Source organism: Nicotiana attenuata, chromosome 8 (assembly GCF_001879085.1).
Source record: "Nicotiana attenuata strain UT chromosome 8, NIATTr2, whole genome shotgun sequence".
In the NCBI taxonomy this organism is placed as follows: Eukaryota; Viridiplantae; Streptophyta; class Magnoliopsida; order Solanales; family Solanaceae; genus Nicotiana; species Nicotiana attenuata.
This window is the reverse complement of record NC_031996.1, coordinates 45,924,151-45,949,732: the sequence shown is the minus strand read 5'-3', so window position 1 is coordinate 45,949,732 and position 25,582 is coordinate 45,924,151. Positions and strand designations below refer to the sequence as shown.

The window sequence follows — 25,582 nt, the reverse complement described above, 5'->3', positions numbered from 1 at the left end:
CCCCCCCGAAGAATAAGCTAATCAAAATTTTAATGTAATTCTGAACTTAAACTGATGCAGCAAGAGTATATTCGTGGTATCAGTGCCTGGAATTTTAACCTGGAGGATCTGAAGAGCCAAGCTGCGCTGGTATGTACTTATTGTCCATTCAATAAAAACAATTTATTTAGCTAACACCATAACAATATCATATGTCTGTTAAATTTGTTCGCCCTTTTCTTTTGCTGTCCATAGCTTCCGGATTATGACGACATTCCAGATGCTGAAGATTCAAGTACTAGCGGGAAGCTGCGGGAGGGGAATGGTGATATTGGTTCTACAGCAGAAAGGCCTAATCAGCCAAGTGTTTCTCATGAGGTATTCATGTTAACCATGTTGAAGTACTAGTTGCTATCTGTGTGTACTATTCTTTTTGACGGATTTACACTTCTCTTTTTAAACTTTCTCAAACTCTTATCATACTCAAGTGCCTCCAGTCTGCTATCTCTTTTTGAGTGAATATTTTTACAAGTTTATCAAATGTGTCCTCCATTATCAGATTTATGATTGTAGATATCTCCATTCAGGATGAGCTGAATGTTGATCATGATTTGGACAGTTCACTTGCTGCATTTCCTATTAAGCCTCTTCAAGCACTCAAGTAAGAATATTGTGTTTTTCCTCATTCTGCTACTTCTGTTGGCACTCGATATTAAATCCATCATACCAACCAAATTAGAGCTGGTTGGTTTCATCATTCAAATGTGTATGTGTGTGTATACAGGTATGTATATATGCACACACATATACATACCTTATATATAATATATACACACATACACACACACAACACTTACCAAGTCTCCATGAGCACATCACATTCCTGAATAATTCAGTCTCAGCAAGACAAACATACAATGCATAAACAGGGTTTTGCCATTTGGAATGTGGTATTCCTTGGAAGCACAACCCTGTTTATGCATTGTATGTTTGTCTTGCCGAGACTGAATTATTCAGGAATGTGATGTGCTCGTGGAGTCTTGGTAAGTGCTGTGTGTATAATTATCTGAGGTATAGAATTAGCATATAAGTCCTGCGAATTCTAATGCACATTCCAACCGCTTAAATGGAGCTCATGACAGCCATGCATGCCTCTACTGAATAGCATACAATCTATGACAGGTTTTCTTATCTCAGAGTTAAAAATTTTGGTAATTTCTTTTTTTTTCTGATAAAGAAAGGTAATAAAACTTTTGGTTGTCATTGAGTTAAACCATGTTGTTCGACCTCTATTTTGTCTGGAATCTCTTCCTTCAAGCTCTTGCTCCTGTGATAAGCATGCTTACATCAGATAGACAGATGAATGAAATTACCTGCTCACTGAGTAGAAAGTGAGCACAAGTTTTTTGAAGGACCGATTATCAAAGGAAAGTCGGTTAAGCCTGAAATGATCCAGCAAGAGTGTAATTATTACATTGCTGACTTGTTAGTTTTATGCTACTCTGTGAAAGTTAATGTGTACATCTTGTACCCGATGCAGGGGGTGTTTTGATGTGTGCGAAGATGACATAACTTCTAGTAGTCCAAGTTGGGAAGATGCTATGCAATCAGAGTCTAATCAGCAGAACTTTATGCTGTCACCAGCAAAAGTTGAGGACCAAGACAATGGAAAAGATGATGGTGAGAATCTGCGACAGAGTAGCTCCTTGCCACGTTCTGTTATTCCAGGGCATAAAAAGTTTTTTAGTGGTTCACTGCTACAGGATAATGCTCTTTCACCCAAAAAAGTTGTTACTGATGGCGAGAGGTATATATATGTATATTTATTTGTTTTCACCGTTGAACTGCTAGACTTGGTCAATGTTTTCTGAAAGAAAAAGAATTTGCAATATGTATGAAGGTAATTATAAACTTATAATAGGCTGGTAATACTACTTTTATGCTGGTAGATCACGAAATTTTCTCAATTAAGAAGTAACAGTAGTCACAATGTGCGATCCCAAGATAAACGACTCTTGTTCTTGAAGTAAATGTAAGTTACTTGAAAATAAAATGATTACTGAATAATTGCAATCGAGGAAGTAGTGGGATTCTTGTTCTTTGACTGTTCTGAATATTTTGACTGTTCTAGTTCTGTGGTGTCAACTTAATTGCTTCTAAGAAGTGCGGTGCTTCAAGTTCCAGCACATTTTTAGTTACATTTTGATGTCACTCAGAGATGATAGTTTCTCTAGACTGCAATTGGTCCACTTATGACCTACATGGTTTGAGTTTTGATGTTAGCTGCATGTATAAACTATTAGTTGGATGCTGCATCATCTTCAGATTACATGGAGACCCTTATCTAGGATAATATGAGGCATAGGTGGCTACACAATGTCCAATTATTGGCAATGGTTCAGAGTCTACATTTTTCATATTTCAACCAGTAAATTGTTGGTTCAAGCGGCGTTATGTTGTTTCATTCTATATGTAGGGAATATCAACATCCAAAGTACCAGGCCGAACGAAACTATAGCGGTCCATTGCAGTATCGACATAAGAAAGACTTAGGTAATCCAGTCTCCGACAATGTATTCAGACGGGGATGTAAAAAAAAAAAAACACAAGTTCCTGCAGATTATTATGAGTTCTTATTTTATAAAGGAATTTGGTCTGTCACCTTTCTTCTTCATCTCTGAATATGCTTTTTGCAGGAGAAGATGCATCAGAAGGAGCTGTCGTCCAACGCAAGGGACGTTTTCAAGTCACATCAGCAGATCTGACTCCCAAGGTATACATCGTAGTATCTTGTATTGATTGTCAGATCAGCTATAATATTGCATTGTGGAAGGGGATTTTGCTTCAACGGCCAGATTCTGTCTCTAATACATGTGAATTAACACGAAATGGCTAATGCCAAAGATACATACATTGCACCATACTTTCTGTTGCTTGTTTCAACAAAAAATGAAAAATCCTTCCAGGTTGATGCGGGAGAAATCTGTTCTATGATTTTGTCGGATTCTGAATTTTTCTATGAAATAACTCACTCTTAATTGAGAGGAGTGAAGCATTTTTGTGTAAGCCCATAGTTCTTTGCTTCTTGTGACATATGGGCACAAAATAATTAATCATGTAATTCGTTTTTAGTACTTTCAGCTGGTGTCTCCTTTCTATTTGTCAAATGAGTTGCATTGTGTATGGGTTTTCCTAGTTTCAGCATAAACCTCCCTATTTGGTGTTCTCATGGTAAGTGTCAAACTCAACAGTCTCTCTTTGGGCGATGGCTTCGTAACCATTGCCTTTTTTCATTTGTTCAGGAACCTACAAGCAGTTTCTTTAACCCAGGTCATGGAGGCTCTACTAGTCCAAGCAATCTAGTTGCTTCACTACTTCCATCATTGCAATGCATTCTACAGCAGAATACTTTGCAAAGGGTAATTTCTACTACATTAAATTGTGTGCATCTATGTTATCTGTTTGCTAATACATTCTGCATCTTGTTAGGAGGAAATAGTGAAACTGATCAAGTTTGCGGAGCGAGCATCTGGTAATTTTATGTACATTTAATCATCACATTTTGACCATCACCACTGGGTGTGCATACCTTTTCGGATGTGGATTGTAGCTACTTCTCCTTAGTCCTTTCGATGTTGGATTTTAACTGTATTTATGTGTTGCCCTTAACTATCTTGTTATTTACATCTGCTGCAGTCAATCCTACAGACTTGGCTGAAGCTGGGACCAGTGATCTTCCACAGGTAATTGGTTGTTCCTTATGTGATAAGCTACTAGAAATGGTGGCACATCGTTTTAAAAAACTACTTTTCTTTTAATGAATAATAAGAGATAAGAAGAATTGACTTGGGAAATGGAGTGTGGTGGAGATACTGAGCCCTAGGACTGTTAAAAAAGAAGACGTGAATTATCCCTATGACCGTTGCTATGATGTGAGTGTGGGGTTTGTGTTGAGTTTTAACTTTTTTTGCCAACTGAAGGTTAAGGCGTTAGAACTTTATTAGTGGGGTAGGTGGGGAGGTTGATGTGCCGAATCCCATCCATGAGTGCGAGGTTGAAGAAACGTGGTGTATTTTGATTTATGGCCTCCTGCATCCTCTAACATCAAACACTGCCACTCTGCAGATGTCTCCTCCTTCTGTTAGGGAGAGAGAATTGCAGTCTATGGTCATTCAAATGCAACAAAGGTATGATATAGAGTTAAGGTCTATGATGTATTTAAACTTGGTTGCTTTGTAATGTTCAACTGAACTTTATCAATTTTCAGCATTGGAAGTCTTGTGGAGGAGTTGCAGAGACAAAAGATGAAGAATATTCAGGTATGTAGCAGAATTGTTAGAAAATGCTTTCCTTTATTTTCTTTCAAAGATCTGAATATTTTTAGTTCGAAGTTGAAAAATTGATAATGAAAATGTGGTGTTTCTTTCTGCTTGCACGTTATATTAAAATTAGTAACCATTGACGATATGATTGTCTGAAGTTGTCATTTCTGTCTTGCAGTTGGAAAAGAAATTGAATACAGTGGTAAAGAAAGAATAGAGAAGATTGCACCACACGGCTGGTGAAGTTTCTCTCATGCTCGTGCTAAGGCACGTCGTTAAGTTACTTGGGCAAGTGGGTTGTTGTAATTTTTGTGTACCATATGTGTGAATGTAAAGTAGGCACCAAAATTTTGAGATGCTATATTCATTGTCAGAATATCTATGATCTATTGTAATATATACCAATTTGGTATTGTATTTAAGTAGTTCTTCTTCAATACTAATTGAAAATCAGGGAGCAAAAGTAGCTACTTGTGTAAATTACCCTGCAAAACCTAGTTCCTTGTTTCAACCAATAAACCTGTATGGAGGAGTCTATTCCATTTGAAATTCTTTGCTTTGATGTTTGGGTTGTTGGTTATGTCAGATCTCTCCTCCTTTTTCTTAAATATAGCTGAATATTGGGGTTCTCCCATGCAGAAAAGTAAAGTCCCTGATGTTCTAAAAAGCTACCGAAATACATGAAGATATATTTTTTAATCTAATAAAAAAAAGTAGAAAATTATTATATGTGTTATGAACAATAAATGAAGAATAAGAGTATTGCAGAGAAAAGTAGAGAGAATTCTTATTGACATTTGAATGAATTACAATGGAATAGAACCCTCTATTTATAGGGAGAGGGTGACTTAGCCACCAAGCAATGAACCCTAGAATCTCTCTAAATATAGACATTCACCATAAATACAATTCTATTTATAACACTCCCCCTTGAATGTCTATTCAACAGATAATGTGCCTCGTTAAAACCTTAACTAAAATAAAACCCAGTGGGAAAAAAATTCTAGAAAAGGAAAAAGAGTACACATATCTAATAATACGCCTTTTGGTTGCCTCGTTAAAAACCTTGCAAGGAAAACCTAGTAGGACAAAACCTTGTAAGGGAAAAAGAGTACAACGCGTATTACCTCTCCCTGATGAGAGCATCAATTCACATCCTTAAGCATTTGCATTTCAATCTTGTGCACCATCTTCAAAAGATCTTTGGTAGAGATTTGATGAACAAATCAGCCATATTAACTTGAATGAATATATTCCACCTTGAAATTATCATTCTTGATAGAGATGTAATGTCTTCATATAATGTCGTGGAATGACTTTTCAATATTTCCATAGAGGTATTCTCGCTATCACGTTTTCATGCTTATAGTTATAGCAAGATACATTTGTGCACAAATTGCACTGAGAATGTAGTACTTCATGACCATGAATTCTATATGCTTTAAGCAATTTAAATCCTTCAGGGATTGTTAAGTCATATAAGTCATATAATAGACTTTAATTAGATGCATATCACATTTTCATGTCTTGCTAGACAAATAAGATATCGAAAACTGATTGCACATATCATTGACTTTATACTTTCAAGTGTTTGAACTGCAGGTCCAAAATTACATGTCTTTCATATGAAACCAAATTCTACTTGAATTGTTTCTCCAGACTTAAGATACTCATATATATTTAGCGCTATATAGATGTCGTCGACAAACATTTTATATCGGTTCCAACCTCCTTATTTTTCATAAAGACATAACATAGAGATCTCTTCATTCATATATTCAGGTACCTGAATCTCTCATGAGATTTTATGAAGTGTTATGTCATGTGATCTTCTAGATCACTTGCCTCCTTTATTATGATCATTTGCTCATCTTCTTTATCAAGAAGTTTATTTGAAACCGATTTGTCTATACGCTTTAACCGTACCATAGACTTTGTCCTTCTAGGACTTAATAGGAGCATTTGCAATGAAAATATAGTTACTTTCTTTGGGCCAGCAAATGCGTCTGGCATGCTTTGCAATATATTGCAAATGAATTATCCTTTTATGAACTTCAAGTTCATATTATCTTATTTGAGGATCTAGACGTACAAATTATAATTCATTCCACGTAACTTTTTCTCAACTGTTTATCATGTCTCTCCCTCATGTTAGAAAAACTAACTTGTTTCCTCAACTTTGAGAACCCATCTTTGTGCGTTATGGTATTAATCAAAATATACACTGCACATCAATAATAATAAGATGGAATTATTTGGTTCCTGACCCTGAAACACTTGTGAGGGGAGAAAATAATATACTTTCGTATATAACGTATATCAAATTGATACATATAACTTTGTTCTCATAAGCAATCGTTTAGCTATTAAGTGGAGGCACTCAATAAATCATTTTGCTAAACCAATTGTGATGTAAACCAACTTATCAAGAAGAACTATCTTGAATAAAAAATCTGGAAATTATGCTCTAAATCAAATTATTGAGCAAGTTACCTCGCAAACACCATGTTGCGGGTTAATAATAATCGCACATGTAACCATCTCATAGATGCATCTTATGTGGTATACATGGCAGGTGAATGGACCCATATTCACCTTTGATATTTCCAGCATTCATGGATTCAATCCCAATTTTAGTTGGTATATTAATTAATGAGAACAAGCAACATAAGAGAATTCGTAAAGAACTTTCTAGTTCTTTAATATTTACCCATGTGAATTCTCTTTTATTTTTGCACATCATACTTAAATTGATATGGCTAAACTAATTATGCCAACTGAATAAATTATCAATATTGATAAACTTCAGGTTTACACCATAATGTGTGCAATTATCAATAAACTCCAAGTTTATTATGATATGGGTTTTTATATCAATAAATCTCTTTATTGTGGCATTCTTTTGTTTGTGTAGTACAAACTGGAGAATAAAACGGGTAGCTTTTCACATACATATTGCCCCGCTACAACTTGTAGTAATAGAAGATATTAAATCTTTCCTTTATTTATAGTCTCAATATAACAAGCCGCTTTCGCGAATACTTTAGAAACTAAGTTTCTTTGAAACTTACTACAACACATTGATAATTAATTGTACGGAAAAGGGCTAAAACTATCCCTATCGTTTGCTAAATGGTTTATAAATACCCTCCGTCCATCTATCCGTTCAAAAAAATACACTTCGTCTATCTATCCGTTCAAAAAAATACACGAAGTTAATTCTATTAACAAAAATACCCCTGTGACTAACAGCAGAACTGATGGAGTGTGTTTTTTTGAACGGATAGATGGACGGAGGGTATTTATAAACCATTTAGCAAACGATAGGGATGGGTCTTTCATTTAATGACGTGACGATTTTTAATTGGGCCACGTGGCATTATTGACCAAGAATCAAATATGGGTCTTATTTTTACCCACTCCCCTCTTCTTCTTCTTATGAACATCCCAAAAGTAACCCTTTACTTTTTTTTTTCACCTTTTATAGATTCAATCTTTATCCTAGAATGTGATAGTTTCAAGCTTTTTAGCACCTTGGTTTCAATTTTCTTGTGTGCTTGTATCAGTTATATGTAGTTATTTTTTCTCTGTTATTTCGTGGCTCATTTGTCTTCTTATGAACAATCCAAAGATTTCCATTACTTGTCCCTTTCAAAGTTTCAATATTTCTCCTAGATTTGATTGATACATTTGGACAATTTTAGCATTTGGGCTCAATTTTTTTGTTTCAGATTTTTGGTTTGTTTTGATCCTTGTCTTCTTACTTAACAACCCAAATGTATCTGTTGATTTTCCATTTAAGAATTTCAATACTTATCCTGAGTTTGATTGGAGAAATTTCAGAATCTGGTTTGAATTTCGGGTTATTTGATTTTGGGTTTTATCTATTCTTTAATTAATTTGTTATCGTGTGTATGCAGTGTCCCAATTGGAGAAGAAGAAAGGGGGAGATCAGATGAGTGGGAATGGGTGTGATAGATACTACCCATTTTTGTAAAGGGGTCGGATAAGGTAAATGGGTTGAAATAATATCCATTTTTTGTTCCAGTCAAAGATTGTCACGTGGCCCAACTAAAAATTGCCACATCATTAAATGAAAGACCAATCCCTATCGTTTGCTAAATGGTTTATAAATACCCTCCGTCCATCTATCCGTTCAAAAAAACACACTCCATCAGTTCTGCCGTTAGTCGCGGGGGTATTTTTGTTAATAGAATTAACTTCGTGTGTTTTTTTGAACGGATAGATGGACGGAGTGTGTTTTTTTGAACGGATAGATGGACGGAGGGTATTTATAAACCATTTAGCAAACGATAGGGATAGTTTTGGCCCTTTTCCGTTAATTGTATTCCTCCAAAATGTTAATAATTGGCTCTTCCAGAGCTCTCAATTAATTTGGTACTACCACATATTCATCAACATCCATATGGTGAATATCTCTTTTAAAGAGAAAGTTATACCATTATGGTTATGGTCAAAATTATATATGCAAGATATGTTTCTTGCATTACCGTTGTCTTTTAATAATCACATTGCCAAAATATTTTGGCGTACAATAGGTATGTGACCAGTGATCATTCATGCCATAATAATGACATAATGTGACATTGTTTTCTTATATCATCTCAAACCTCCTTTTAGAGGTGAGTGCGTGGTATATTCACTACCACTAGCATGTTCATATTTTTCCAAGAATGAATATGTATTCATAAATTACATGTTGTCACATTCAAATCATGAATGGACCATAATCATCTATATGTGCTTTACAAAATCTCATGTCAAATCGTTGACAAATATTACTTTCACATAGTGAAGGATTATTTTGAGAATCCTTATTATTCTCATTATCACATTGATGACAATTATAATTTCGTCTATTACCACGTCCACATATTGATACCTTCACGGTAATAATTTTGTCTTCTTTCAGACTTATCACATATTGCTATCACATTCTCAAGGGAATGAGAATGGAGCAAATTCAATGGGATGGGTTTTCACTTCTTGTGCTCACGATCATACATGACTTTGATCATGGCAAGACATAGAAATTTTACCACTTCGAGTGGTTATAATATCTTACTAACTCCATTAGAGTTATAATCAAAATTTGTTGTCTTTGCTTGTATATAAAATCCAATTATAGAATTTCAAGAATTTAAAAGAGAAAAATAAAGTAAAATACTTACCTTAAATCCAGAATTTAATCACGAAGGAAGTTCATGGAACAATTGACAATAGTTATGTTCAATCCCAACGTTTCTACCCAATTGGTTAGAGTCTCGTGCTGATAACGTGTTATGAACAATAAATGAAGAACAAGAGTATTGCAGAGAAAAGTAGAGAGAGAATTCTTATTGACATTTGGAATGAATTACAATGGAATAGAACCCTCTATATATAGGGAGAGAGTGACTTAGCCACCAAGCAATGAACCCTAGAATCTCTCTAAATATAAACATTCACCATAAATACAATTCTATTTATAACAATATGATTAAAGTTGCACTGTACTACATAGGACTTATATCCTACTACCTGATCCCATAATCTTCTAGTTTTCACTTCTCGGGAGTTAAAATGAGGCTGGGATTATTACGATTTTAAGCATATTAACTGATTTTTTTTCTTTTTATATCATACGTAATACGACAAAATTGAAGAATGTAGTAATTTCTGAGCTTAAAGTTTAGATTATACACTAGTTTGTGCTCACATGTTTGCCCGATGGTAGTAGCAGAGAATGAAAAATGGATTTTATTTTAAATTTTAACAAGCAAAAGAAATTCTTTCCTACTTATCTAATCGGAAGAAAATACCATAAAAGTCATTTTACGTATTCGTTGTGGAATATTACGAATATTACGTTGCTTTAAGGTTGAGATTCCAACTTCCGAAGAGTTTGGGCCACAAGAAAAACGCCGTTGCCGGGGATCGAACCCGGGTCACCCGCGTGACGGGCGGGAATACTTACCACTATACTACAACGACATTGTTTTCAGTTTTAGCTTTAGCTTTTATTTGGACGGAAACCACAAACTGGATACGTATTCAACCTTTCTTTTTTTCTTTCAACCTTGTTGGTAGCTTTGGCTTTAGGTTTTATTTGGCTGAAAAACTACAAACTGGATACATATTCAACCACAACTTGTTGAGATATATGGAGCACATGTAAAGAGGCCCAATAGTTGATAAGTAGTTCTGGGCCCAATATGTACAGCTGGCCCATTTCATTTGTACTGATTTTTTGGTTATTAGTATATTAGGACCATTTTCTATTAGTAAGGGACAAGATATACAATTGTACAGAACATTCCAGATTATTGATGAAATAAGAACTCTCTTCTTCTTCTCTCACCTCACCCGATTCAGGGTTTTCTTTCACTTCTTTTCCTTCTCAATTTCTGCAAACAATCAACTTAACATGGTATCAGAGCAGGATTTATTGGAACGATCTCGACCTCAGCTATTGTCCGATCCTAGCCTTGAACGAAGTTTTGGAGATTTTCTCGGTGCGGTGATTCTATGGCAGTGAAAGGAAAAATTAGGTCTTTTCGCTCTCAGGATTTCAGATTTGATCTTCGTTATTCTTTACCTTTTCGATTTTGCAGACGATTGGTAAACTTTTCTCATTTTCCTGATTGCATGTTCGATTTGAGCTGATTTCTAGGGTTACATCTACTGTGAATTCACAACTCTACGGATATTTTTTTCTGTTGAAATTTTATTGTTGAATTGATTGATTACAATGAGTGGTAACGAGAATTTGACTGAGGAGCTTCGTGGTACCACAACTAGTTCTGAAGGTTTTGCTGAATTTACTCTTGATCCTTGTCATCCTTTCTATATTCATCCATCTGACAGTCCTGGCAGTCAATTAGTCACTATTCCCTTTGATGGAACTGGCTTTGTTATTTGGCGTAGCAGTATGTTGACTTCTCTCTCAGATAAAAACAAATTAGGTTTGGTCACTGATAGGATACCTCAACCTCAACTTGATTCTCCTTATTACTCCTTTTGGGAACGTTGTAATAACATGGTAAAAGCTTGGATTACTAACTCCTTGAGTAGAGAAATTGTTGTGAGTGTTATGTGTTTCAATACTACTAGTGAAGTCTGGAGAGACATAAATGATAGGTATGGTCAGTCAAATGGTTCCAAGTATATCCAAATTCAAAGGGAAATTAGCAGCACATCTCAAGGGACATCTGATATAGCCAGCTACTTTACCAGAATGAGAAGTCTCTGGGATAAGCTTAATTCTGCTTATGTTGGACCAACATGTTCATGTGGTGCTCTTCCTAAATTCATTGAGGACCAACACTTGTTCCAGTTTCTCAGTGGGTTAAATGAGTCCTATTCCACAGTCAAAAGTAGCATCTTAATGATGTCCCCTTATCCAAGCATCAGCAAAGCCTATTCACTTTTACAACAAGATGAAAGTCAAAAGGAAACTAAATCCATAGCCCTTGGGTTTTCAGCTGATTCAGCAGCCTCATTCTCTGCTTCATCTGGAATATCCTCCTCCACAAATAGGTCATACAATCAGAGGGTAAATTTTGAGTCCAAGAGGCCTACCTCTCATGTGATTTGCAAATATTGCAAGAAGCCTGGGCATAGTATAGACAAATGCTATAGACTTCATGGCTTCCCAGCTGATTTCAAGTTCACCAAGTCCAAGAGGTCTGCTGCATGTGTTCAAGTGGGGGATTCTTCTCCAAGGAACTTGACTGCTGCTGGCTCTAGCAACAATTCTTCAGACTCTGCTTATGGTTTCAGCAAGGAGCAATATGAACATCTCATGACTCTCTTCCAACAGGCAAATATTTCTTCTGGTTATCCTCAGTCCACTTCTCCTGGAGAAAATGTTGGTTTTGCCAACTTTGCAGGTGTGTGCATCTCCCTGTAGATCAGTTCCCTGCAGTAAATTCTGTTATACATTCCTTGTCTTCTCAGTTAGGAAAAATTCCTTGGATTTTAGATTCAGGTGCAACAAACCATATAACCCCTTACAAACAGTTTTTACACAATATTAAACCTCTAACTTCCCCTTACTTAATCACCTTGCCAAATGGATATAAAGTGAAAGTTATTTCTACTGGATCCCTGCACCTTAGGCAGGATATAACTTTACACAATGTTCTTTTGGTTCCTTCCTTTCAATTCAATTTAATTTCTGTACATCAACTTCTTTGTCAATTGANTCATTTCCCGGCTTTAGAAAATGCCATCATTTCTTCTAACTTCTAAAGAAGAGGAAGAACTTCGAATTAACTCCAGAATGCCATCATGCCCTAAAATACCTTAAATCGTACTTATCAAGCCCTCCGTTACTGTCAAAACCAGAGGAGGGTGAACAATTGCTAATTTACTTAGTGGTCTCAGAGGTAGCGGTAAGTGCCGTTCTAGTCCGGGAAGACGAAGATACCCAATCTCCTATCTATTACGTTAGCAAAATTTTAACGGGAGCAAAACTCACTACCCATACCTCAAAAAATTGGCCTTAGCTCTCGTAGTCGTTGCTCGAAAGCTTAGGCCTTATTTTCAGTGCCATGCGATAATCCCGAGTCCATAACCAAAGGAAGCAGAGCCATCTAGTTCTGGAGATGCTGAACGCCAAGCCGAGTCCTCATAAAGCGAGGCACCTACAGTACCATACAAGTTCCCAAAAGCTCCAGTGTGAATGTCTTTTACTGAAGCATATGGTGACGTATTGACAGCATTGCCGCCCGAGTTTCGTCCATACACTGCCCCACCTGTTTCACCACTGTTAGTGATGTTGCCACTGCCAAAAGAACCATTTCCACCACCTTGACCTGAAATTGAAGAGGCACCCCAAATNTAACTGCCACTTACATTGTCAATAGACTACCTTCATCAATCTTGGGTAATACTACTCCTTTTGAAAAACTACATGGAACTCCCCCAGCATATGACCACCTGAAGTCATTTGGTTGCCTTTGTTTTGCAACTACCCCTAAACCTGGGAGAGACAAATTCCAGCCTAGAGCTGTTGCTTGTGCTTTCCTTGGTTACCCTCTTGGGAAAAAGGGATATAAGTTGCTTAATCTCTCTACTCATTCTGTATTTTTTTCCAGAGATGTAGTTTTCCATGAGCACATATTTCCATATTCCTCTGCCCCATCTTCTTCTGTTTTTCCTCCTCCTTCTGTTTCTTTTGAAGATCCTCCTCCTTTTCTCTCTTCCACTGCTCCCTTATCACCTTCTCCTGATTCTAATTCTGTCTCTCCTGATTCTGATTTTGTGCTACCTACTGCACCTCCTTCTGATTTTTCTCCTTCTTCCTCCAACCATCAGGAACCTCCTGTTATGCCTGTTTCTTCTTCTACCTCTCCTCCTCCCACTAATCTTGTACCTTCTTCTCCCACCTTGCCTGTTAGGCATTCTAATAGGGTTTCCAACCCTCCCTCCTACTTATCAGACTATATTTGTTCTTCTGTTCTTCCTGCCTGCCCTGTTTCTACAAATTCAAAGATTTCTACTACTGAGCTACAGCTGTAGGAACCCCACTATTATCAGCAGGCTGTCTCACATCCTGCTTGGCAAGAAGCCATGCTAAAAGAGTTCCAAGCTCTTGAAGCTAACCATACTTGGGATATTGTTCCTCTCCCTCCTCACAAGAAACCCATTCCTTGTAAGTGGGTGTACAAAATTAAACAGAAATCTGATGGCACTGTTGAAAGATACAAAGCCAGATTAGTCATAAGGGGTGACACACAAAAGGAAGGGATAGACTACAATGAGACTTTTTCCCCAGTTGTTAAATTCACTACTATTAAGTGCCTACTCTCTCTTGCTGCTAAAAGGGGTGGACTGTTTATCAACTAGATGTCAACAATGCTTTTCTTCATGGTGATCTCCATGAAGAGGTTTATATGAGGCTGCCTCCTAGTCTAGTGGTTTCTGGTCATTCTTCCTCCTCTTCTCCACTAGTTTGCAAGCTCAAAAAGTCTCTCTATGGCCTCAAACAAGCCTCAAGACAGTGGTTCTCTAAATTGTCTGAAGCTTTGGTTTCCAGAGGTTACCTGTCTAGCAAAAATGATTATTCATTGTTCACTAAGACTTCTTGGGGCTCCCTGACTGTCTTGGCAGTATATGTCGATGACATTCTATTGGCAGGAGATGATACTTCTGAATTGGATGCTCTTAAGGATTTTCTGGATGCTATTTTCAAAATCAAAGACTTATGTTCTGTTCACTACTTCTTGGGTTTGGAAATTATACAACAACCCCAAGGTTTCTTGATGTGTCAGCACAAATTTACATCTGATCTCTTAGAAGAGTTTCATTGTGATCATTTCACCCCTGTCAATACTCCTCTTGATCATTCCATCAAACTCTCTTCTGCTATGGGAGAGTCCCTTTCTGATCCTAGCATCTACAGACGGATTGTGGGCAAGCTTAATTTCTTGTGCCATACAAGGCCTGATATTGCATATTCAGTCCAACATCTTAGTCAGTTTCTTCAAGCTCCTCAAGTTCCTCACATGCTGGCTACTATACATATTTTGAGGTATCTGATGAAAGCTCCTGATTTGGATATTTTCCTTCCTAAGTCTACTGACTTTTCCCTCTTGGCTTATTCTGATTCTCATTGGGCCACTTGTGCCCAGACTCGGAGGTCTGTTACTGGGTATTATATTACTTTAGGGGGCTGCCCTATCTCCTGGAAAAGTAAGAAACAACCCACTATATCTCTCTCCTCTGCTGAGGCAGAGTATAGAGCTCTACGCAAAGTGGTTGCTGAAATTTCTTGGCTTGTTCGTTTATTGGCTGATCTTGGGTTGGTTATTTCTAGTCCTGTTCCTGTGTTTTGTGATAGCCAAGCTGCTTTGCATATCGCCAAGAATCCGGTCTTCCATGAACGCACTAAACACATTGAGGTTGATTGCCACTATGTTCGGGATAGCATACAATCTGGTCTCATCACTTTACATCATATTTCTTCTTCTGCTCAACTTGCTGACATTCTCACCAAGTCCCTTCCAGGCACCACTCATCATCATCTCCTTGGCAAGCTTGGGTGTCAACACCCTCAAGCTTGAGTGGGGGTGTTGAGATATATGGAGCACATGTGAAGAGGCCCAATAGTTGATAAGTAGTTCTGGGCCCAATATGTACAGCTGGCCCATTTCATTTGTACCGAATTTTTGGTTATTAGTATATTAGGCCCATTTTCTATTAGTAAGGGACAAGATATACAATTGTACAGAACATTCCAGATTATTGATGAAATAAGAACTCTCTTCTTCTTCTCTCACCTCACCCGATTTAGGGTTTTCTTTCACTTCTTTTCCTTCTCAATTTCTGCAAACAATCAACTTAACACAACTAGGTCAAAGCTATGGGGACGAATGGATTGAAAAGTTCCAACCTTTCTTTGACATGTATGTAAATTTATTAGAGTTCAACAAGTTCCCAAAAAGGACGAGGATTTTGCACCATAACAAGATAATAGTCATTAAAATTTCAGAAAAAAGAGCATATTCCTACATCGAGATGTATAGCATGTTTGGCCAAGCTTCTTTTAGGCCAAAAGTGCTTTTTTTTGGCCAAAAGCACTTTTGGCCAAAAATTGAGGTGTTTGACCAAGCTTTTGGAAGGAAAAAAGTGCTTTTAAGGAGAAGCAGAAGCAGTTTTGGAGAAGCAGAAAAAATTAGCTTCTCTCCAAAAGCACTTTTCTGAGAAGCACTTTTGAGAAAAATACACTTAGAAACAGTTTTTTAAAGCTTGGCCAAACACTAATTGCTGCTCAGAAGTGCTTTTCAAACTAATTAGCCAAACACAAACTGCTTCTCACCAAAAGTACTTTTAAGAAAAACACTTTTGAAAAAAAGCACTTCTCAAAACAAGCTGATTTTTACAGCTTGGCCAAACGGGCTATAGTAATATAACCAATAGATTTCAAATTTTCAGCAAAATCGAAGCCACTCGGTGCACACAAGGGAAAGAGGGCAAGTTCCTTGGGTCCAAAACATTACGATGATTACACAGGTTCTCAGGTGAACAAGAAATGCTTTTGTATAGTCCACAACGAAAAGCCCCTTCTTTCCATGAGGGCGCCTATATAAACACACTTGTTCCTAATTTTCTATCAACCAATGCAAATCAATAATTTCTCTCAACTTTTAGAGCCTACAGGTCTTGCTATAATAGAACAATAATACATCAATGATGAATAAGCATAAGCACTTCACAGCCTCAGATAATCATTAAGTTTCTCTCTTTGGCTACTACAAGTCCGTAAAATATGAGGAATCCAAAATTGACAGTCCAGGTCACCAAAGGCAGTTCTCAGTCACAGCCGAAACAATGCCTTTCAAGGTGGGCTGCATAGAAAAAGAGGGCCATGAATCAAAGGGAATACACACTTTTATGTGCGAAAGAGATTAATATATCTTCACGTTACCAACCAGAGAGTGGTCTCGTAGACCAAGAGACAAGACCAAAGACCTAGAAGAACCTGTGCTACTGCAAATTAAGCAAGGTTTGAAACAGTAAAGAGAAATCAATCTCTCATTCAGGGCATCATTCTTCACAAAGAGCGGAAATCAAAAACTTTATTTACCACACATACCTTATGTGTTCAATAATCTGCCGAGCACATGCAACTAGCATGGGCTGCAGAGCAAAATACAGTTTATGAAGTTGATAACCATACATGAGAGGACATGAAATTGTTGCAATATATTCTAAATTACCTCATCGCGTTTACCCAGTAACACAGAAACACTAAAGGTTGGGTGGATCAACACCCCTTCCTCCTTCCTGCACATGTACGGAAAAACTCTTTTCAACTGAGTGACGAGATCAATAATGAGAACAACTAAAATATGCAGCTACAAGATCTCAAGAGTCATTCTCATTACAGCAATAGGAAGAACAAGTGAAACTACAAAACAAATACTATGACTTAATAAAAACAAAAGATACAATGATTTCAAAGCACAGATCACAAAAAAGAGCATCGACAGGCTTCAATTACACAGTTGTGCCCAAACCAAATATGTGCTTATCAAAAGAAATCTGAAAAACAGCAATTTCTAAACAAGAACAGTCGAAAAAGATGCAGACCTGGCATGCAGAATTGTACCCATACTTCCTATTTGAGTAGCTATAACCTGAAAACAACAATAAAGGTTCGGAAATGCTCTCACGTGACTACAACTTCAAAACTAAATCAGGTGTTCCCCACTCACCAGAAAATGGTCATCATAGGCACAGATGACTATATCTGTTTTATTTCCCTGCATGCATGAGAGGTTTGTAAGATAATTTAGCTCGAGAGAATAGAAAAACTAGAAACATTTTTCCACTACGACTGCATTTCAACTGAATTATTTTTTTTTTCTCCAGCAAAAGCAAACTTGAAGGATGTTTCTTCATCTCCCTAAACCTAATGTGTTTCTTATTTTGCCTCCAAAGTATAGATTTCCAGATATATCTCCATACAATCCAACTACGTTCATATTAGAACAAAAAACATTATGCTCAACTCATGAATACACAAAATATAATCTTCCTCAGCTCTTTCTGTGACAAATTTTGGAACCAGAAATAACAGAATCAATCAAAAGCAAGCTTCATACTATTTTTAGTAAAATTACAAACAAACACACACAGAACCGCAGGCACATCTCTGATACATGCAAACAAAAGTTGAGTGCAAGGGAAATTGAAGAGAAGAGAGAACAATATCTTTTTTACTTTGATATGGAAATGAGAGAAGCTAGTTAATCCATGACCTAAATGAAAAGCATATCTTTAGAAAGGATTATGGTTTAAATGACAAGATTTTCCAAATTAGCAAACACATAAGCCGATAACAATAGCTGACCCCAACTTGCTTGGAATTGAGGCATAGTTGTTGTTATCTTGTACACAACAATAAACAACAGTTAGGGCATTCTTCAGCTTCACACGTAACGCATACCGTCATGTATAGCACATGTACATAAACCTCATACCACTTAAAATATTGTCCACCAAATGTTTTTATTTTCCCTTTCTAACAAGACGAGCTGCAACTCAAAGTCACAAAATTTTCCTTTCTTCTTTCTCCTTTATGCCTTCCCTTACCTATATCTCATTCTCATGTTCAAAGAAAGGATTTCTATTTGTGCTTTTCTCTTTTCCTTTTTCCGCTGGTTGTATTTTACCATTTTTTTCAAATGTGGAGGCATATATCAACCAATCAACTCCGTCATCATTCAGAACTAGTTCTTGTCCATAATATGATCATTTTTTTGAAGTTTTGACTTGACATTTATTTTGAATAGTTTAATCACACAGGAAATTTTCCCAAAAAAAAAAAGAAAGTCCATGCTAAGAAAGGTATCATAGATAATTACAGAAATTGCAAGGGATAGTATAAATATTCCAATGTAAAAAGGGTAAAATGTCAAGACATACCTTAATATCAAGTGCAAGCTTCTTGTGCTGGACCGGTATGTCCATAGCTTCCTCTAATATTCCACCTTACGAAAGAAAAACAAATTACTTACAATTTTCAATAAGAAAAATGATATCAAAGCACAAGAAAATCGCAACGAACTTCCAATTCCTATATATCTTTGTTTCCTTTTTCTTAATTCTTATTTCCTGTATTTGATGCTTGTTCAACAAGAAAAAGAGAAGCTCGTTGGTTGCAAATAAGCACGATCACTGCTAACACAATTCTACTGCATTTTTCTAATTCAAAAACATTGCTTGGCTGTTGAAAGAAAAGAAATTGAAGAAAGCACTAAAATACCTGGAAAAATTGAGCTTTAAGCAGAAACTGGAGGTCGTAAGTAAAAAAGAGCTCTAAGCTTGGCCGTTGGCGTCTTCTCGAAGAAGAGGGGTGCCGGGTCCCATTGCTGGGCCGGGAACAGAAGGAAGTAGTTGGGCCTTGCACCGGTTTGGGAACGTAAAAATAGCACAGGCTAGCAGTTTTCGGACTGGTCATCCAAAAATAGACAGCGTTTGAAAAGTTATTGAAAAATAGCCACTATTTTGCTGCAATGCGGAAATTTCCAGCATAATATACTGGATAACGGTGCACCTGTGTATGAACTTCCAGCATATTATGCTGGAACTCCAACACGCGGGAAGTTCCAATATAATCTACTTCTCCAATCTCCAATATATTATGTTGGACCGGAATACTTATACTGGAATTCCAGTATATTATACTGGAGTATTTTTCAGTATTTTGAACAATGTTTTCGTTTAGATTTATCTTTACATGACAAGTGACTAAATTTCGATTACTTTTGAAACTGCGGCTATTTTTGAATGTCCACTTATAAATCTGGCTATTTGTGAATTTCTCCCTTTGGGAACTGGGGCCAGGGCCTAGATTTATGGAAGCCCAATGTTACTGGCCTAACTGGGATTGGCAGGATTATTTGCACTCTATAGCCTCTTTGAGGTCTAAATTCTATCTTCATTTGCCTGGTGAGTTAAATTTCGCTTTTAAATTTTTTCTTTCATAGACGAATTTATTCCATGAACTAATAGGGGATTAAAGTTGAATAGTGGCCTGAAAAAGGCCATTTGTGCAAATTCCCGAATGCGTAGATGGGAATGCCCAAGTGAGGTGGGGGTAAACTTCACAAATAATCATTTTTCACCCCCTTTAACTGAAAAATAGTCACTGCCAAGGAGTTTTAAGTTTCTTAAGTAAAATTTAATGACAGCGTCTATTTTTCAGTTCTAGGATCGAAAAGTGGCAAAAACAAAATGGTTGTTCCCTCTGTTTTCTTTTTGAAAAAATTGATTCATAATCTTTAATAGATAATGAATAATTATTTTAAAAACAAAGAAATGGATACAGGAAAAACAAAAGAAGGCCAAAAAATGCACCTGATCAGCAGTAAGAGTGTCAATGGATATTTATAAATTGACTAAACCGACCAAACTATATCGTACCGAACCAATTTTTAGGTTTCTTTTTAATAAAACCGTAGGTTTTTATGTAAATCTATAACCGTACCGATAATTAGGATAAGTTTTTAATTTTATATAAATAAACCGAAAAAATACCGAACCGTACCGAATAAATTTACATGTGAAAAATATATTTATATATTAGATTTAAAAATTATGAAATATTAAATTTTTCCTTGGGCCTTGGAATTGTGAAAACAATTATAAGCCAACAAGTAATTAAAACTCAAAATCCTAATTTCCAAACCTATTATACTACTCCTATTGAAATTAAATTATTTCCAATATATTCACTAGCAAGACACAAGGTATTCTAACGATTATAAGTAGCAAAACTACAATATATTGAACATGTTTCTTTTCGTACGATTCAATTTTTTTTTTTTGAATGTTTAATCTTTCATAGACTTTATTCTTGAGTCATGATCACGCCCAACTCTATCTAGTCCTAGAAAGGATAAGTGGTCGCTGCAAATATAATCCGGTCTAAAAGTCCGGAGTCGAATCCCACAGAGAACTAAAGTTTCGCTATAATTGTTCAATATCACTAAGAAGACAAGCTCGAGTAAATTTCTAAGTTATAAAGATTAAGATTCTTATATCTAACTAATTAACTAAGAAACTAAAGCAGTAAATTAACAACTAAAGATACTAAGGGGTGGAGATTAAATTTAGGAGGTCTAGAGTTATGGTTTCCCCAAATGTTAGAATCCTTCCCGCTATGTTCCCTACAATTTCGCCTATGTATCCTCTCCTGATCGTGAGCACTTTAGGTGCCCTAATTCTCTCTCGAGCAACTACAACAATTTACTAGACATATTCTCTCGAACTACGCTAGTTGGATTTATCTAACGCTCATTATGACCACATCAAGGCTTTGTTGTTTCTAAACTTACCTTTAAACCCACTATATTGATTTCTCACATACGTTAGGAGTGACGTTGTTCAATAACCACCTAAATATGTATCCTTTCTCAAGCAACACATAATAAATAGGCACAGTCAATCGACGGCCATTCAATCAACTGAAATAAACACGTAGTTGAATAAATAGATAAATTCAATGGCTAAATTATATTAAAACATAACAAGAATTCATAATAATGGAAATAGGAAGAAGGAAGTGAAAAACTCGTGGAAGAATTCTCCGCCTTGCTCCTAGTGTGTTCTTGCCTCCTTAGGTCGAATCCCCGGTCTACTTAGCCTCCTTAGGTCTAAATTGTCAATAGTTCTCAAAGTACCGTTTTTCCATGTATATATACCTAGTAGGGTCGGTCCCAAACAATTCCACCTTCTCCTACGCGAAAAAGGACACTTTCCCCGGACAGGACGTGCATGGCCGCGGATTGACCGCGCATTTTGACCACCGTTCTGCCTGACATGCGCGGCCAGTGTGCGACCTCTCACTTTCCGCGCACTTTTAACCTTGTTCTGTTGGAAATTTAAAAAAATGTAAAATGTGAAAGTTGTAGACATTTGAATTAGCTTTCTAACCATATATTGTGGAGCCCAAATGGAGTTCTGAGCGAAAAGTTATGTGCATTTTACTATACAGTGCACAATATGCCTACTCGATTCTTCATTCATTCTTAACTATCATCCGTTGATCCCCGAACACGATCCCGACTTAATTCCTTGGGCTTTTACTCAGACTTCAAAGCTCTAAATCACTTGAATTCATTCCATAACATCTACATAGCTCGGAATCACTCCTACAAGGCATAAAACACACAATTAGTGCAAAACACTAGTGATTAAAGCTCAAACTCAATTAAAGTGTAGTAATTACAGTGTAATAAGCAATTAAAATACGTAATTATAGCTTATCATCAAGTCCCAACTTGGTTAATATATTTTCAATTATGTGATTTTCTTTGTCTTTGCTTAGTTTCTTTTACGATGTTGTTGAATAGTTAATAGATCTAACTCTAGACACATGTTTTTTTTTGTAGTTCATCACCCTTTTAACAGTAAAAATGTCGGAGAGTTTTGCTAAGTCCTATAAAAGTACACATGTTACTACATTGTACTTCTACTAGTGGCTTTTAAAAAAATACTGAAAATTAATCGAACTATAACGATATCGAAGATCGATTTTGAAAAATCTAGTTTTGATTATTTCGAAAAATTAATATGATATAAATATTATTAAATAATCGATCGAACCGAACCATTAACGCCCGCGGGTTGCCATAAACAGATAGTGGAAACGAAGACAACAAGAAAAACACACAAGTTACCTGCAAACCCGCAAATCATGTCAGTTAAAAATTCACGCCCTCCATTCACGTGGAAAAACAACAAGATGTGATCTACATTGAAATATCTTAGCTTCTTAAATAAATTCAAGAGCTTCCTTTCTGCTGGCGAAGCCATTGCTTTATAGACCATTTTTATTAATGACGTTCGGTGATTACAGGAGGCCGCATTAATTTATTAATGTCATACTTCTCTATAATAATATTTCTATATAATAACAGTTCGCTATAAAAGCCAAGTTTTTTGTGGAACCAATTTTCATGTTATGTTATAAGTAATATATATTCTCTATAACAACACTTCGCTATAACATCCAAAAATATTTGGAACAAACGAGGCTGTTATAGAGAGCATATGGGTTTATAATAATTAAATGATAAAAATGTTTGTAAATGATACAAATCATGTATTCACTAATTTGATACTCCCGCTGTATCAATTTAAACAATATACTTTCCTTATTAGTCCGTTTCAGAAAGAATGATACATTTCTATATTTAGAAATAAGTTTACTTTAAATTTTTTATTTTACCCACTTTACCCTTAATGAGAAGCTTTTATAGTCGTACAAATGTCATGGCCCCACAAAGTTTTTGCCCCTAAAACTTTTAGTATCACATATTTCAAAAGTCTTTTTTCTCTCTTCAACTTTATACCAAGTCAAATTATATTATCTAAATTTAAAGGGAAACAGTATAAAACAAGTATTTCCTGGTTGTAGTGTTAAAAAGGTTCCATTTTATGAACAAATAAATAAATAAATAAATAAATAAATAAGAATATTGTTTATATTCTGACATGCCAAGCTAACTAAACAGTTGTCTTTGTTATCTTCTAGATCTCTTCAGTGAATATTAATTAGAAAAAGATAAAATGACAAATTTTCTTCTTGTCACGCAGAGACAACTTTGAAAAAAGTATAAAGATAAATCAGATTTTATATTTTTAAATATGAACATTTTTTGTTTGGTTCTAGATTTGATTCTAATGGTCTCATCTTCTGTTAAACTCTTCACTAAGCTTTTCCTAATAATTTCTTTCCTTTTCTGGTTAAAATATGCTGACCGACTTTTCAAATTTAATTAAAAATTTAAAGGCCATCCATTTAGTTGAATATGTCATCACAAAGACCGCCATTTTGTTAGTTTATGTGACTATTCGAGGCGGACTCGGGATTTTAACGTGTGACGGGAGCACAATATTATATTCTGTTCAATCAGTGCCTCCGAAAAAGCTTTCAGCGTTAGGGGTGTCAAGTGATTCTATTTAACCATTTTTAAGGCTTACATACATACATATACAAAAAATTTGTTGAAGTTTACGGGGTCTGGTGACCCCTCAATGTAACACATACGTCGGCCTCTGGTTACTACAATGACGACATACGCCATAAATTTGTTTGTGTGAATATGAAGACAAATGAATTCTTCAGAAGAATCCCCTCTGATTTATGTATTTCTCTGTCTTGTATTACACTGTATGTGTCCTATTATATACACAAAGGACTAAATAAAATGACAAAGGTCTCTAGCAGACTCTGTACAAATGAGACAGAGAATGAAAGTTGTGTATTGGTCAGAATCTGACCACACGATCACAGTGGCAATAATCCCGTCCAAACTATCCTGCAGTAGTAATCAACGAACTCGACTTCATCTAATCACTGCTATTTACAACACAAGTGTCGAGGTCGAGGCCTCCCCATGAGGGGAGGTCACCTCCCCGACCCGGCCCAAATAAAGTATGATGAGCACGAGAAGTTCTGGACTATAAATAGAGGGCAGAAGAACCTCTTAAGAGGGCTGGGCTCTCCATGATCCAAAAACAGTGGAAATAATGGGAGAACTCCATGAAAGAGAGACTGAGCTTATACAAAGAGAGAGAGATTCTACCTCCAACCAGGGAGGAAGAAATAAGTTTATTGTAATCTCCTGAACCTCTTCAAGGAGAGGCAGACCGAATTTCTATAATCAATAAAACCTCCCAAGTGTCATTTCAATTGACTCTTCTATCTTTATGATTTTGTTCTTTGATCCAGTATTAATTATGGTTGACTATGATTTACCCCTTCATCTATATTGATTGATTTGCTTAAAAAGTGTTAAACAACTTTTGAGTCAAACAATTTGGCGCCGTCTGTGGGGATTTCCTAGCGAAAATACTTAGTTCTTTCTGGATCGAAGAAAAAACACCAAGAAGAAAATTCGACTCAAACCAGAGTCAATGGAGGCACATCAAACAAAGAAAAAAAAGAAGAATCGAATGCGCCAACAGGAGCTAGAAATCTTTCGCGCTGTTGACCTCAAACAGCCCGAGCGAGGAAAGAAGTGATGCAAAGCGTCCCCCCTTCTCCTCCTGATCGCCGGGCAGAAGAATGGAGCATCCCCCCCTCATCCACCATACTGTGTCAGGCCGGAAACCGGCACAGAGGTGTTTCAAACGAGGAATCGAAAATCACCTCGAGGCAACCTGAATGCCACGGTCAGGCGAACAATCATAACACGGGTACAACATACAACCACAGGCCAAAACGAAGCCGACACTTAACGCCCGAGGCGTTGAACTATCGATGTAAACAACGGGACTCAGGCTAAGTGCCTTCGCCATCAAAGTTTGACAGTTCAACCTGGCTCGAACTGGAACTCAGGCTAAGTGCCTTCGCCATCAAAGTTTGACAATTCGACCTCACTCGAACTGGGACTCAGGCTAAGTGCCTTCGCCATCAAAGTTTGACAGTTCGACCTCGCTCGAACTGGGACTCAGGCTAAGTGCCTTCGCCATCAAAGTTTGACAGTTCGACCTCGCTCGAACTGGGACTCCGGCTAAGTGCCTTCGCCATCAAAGTTTGACAGTTCGACCTCGCTCGAACTGGGACTCCGGCTAAGTGCCTTCGCCATCAAAGTTTGACAATTCGACCCCACTCTAACTGGGANTTCGACCTCGCTCGAACTGGAACTCAGGCTAAGTGCCTTCGCCATCAAAGTTTGACAGTTCGACCTCGCTCGAACTGGGACTCCGGCTAAGTGCCTTCGCCATCAAAGTTTGATAGTTCGACCTCGCTCGAACTG

General features: G+C 36.7%; 3 protein-coding genes and 1 non-coding gene across 4 annotated transcripts; 2 read left to right on the top strand and 2 right to left on the bottom strand.

Moving 5' to 3' along the window:
• On the top strand, positions 61–4,855 carry LOC109231389 (the record flags this gene model as incomplete). Its single annotated transcript, XM_019397039.1, is given in 12 exon segments — positions 61–129; positions 235–357; positions 567–640; positions 1,520–1,786; positions 2,456–2,532; positions 2,676–2,752; positions 3,282–3,398; positions 3,469–3,511; positions 3,676–3,722; positions 4,105–4,166; positions 4,247–4,298; positions 4,480–4,855. Coding segments are annotated over 12 exon segments (1,047 nt in total), but the record flags the coding sequence as incomplete, so codon positions are not given.
• On the bottom strand, positions 10,224–10,295 carry TRNAD-GUC. Its single transcript has one exon. It is a non-coding gene; the product is annotated as a tRNA-Asp (tRNA).
• LOC109231730 (uncharacterized mitochondrial protein AtMg00810-like) lies at positions 14,201–15,370 on the top strand. Its single transcript, XM_019397366.1, has one exon. The coding sequence runs from the start codon at positions 14,201–14,203 to the stop codon at positions 15,368–15,370; it is 1,170 nt and encodes a 389-aa protein (XP_019252911.1).
• LOC109231388 lies at positions 16,267–19,093 on the bottom strand (the record flags this gene model as incomplete). Its single annotated transcript, XM_019397038.1, has 8 exons — positions 16,267–16,654; positions 16,739–16,796; positions 16,903–16,946; positions 17,027–17,093; positions 17,400–17,446; positions 17,525–17,572; positions 18,738–18,802; positions 19,078–19,093. Coding segments are annotated over 8 exons (396 nt in total), but the record flags the coding sequence as incomplete, so codon positions are not given.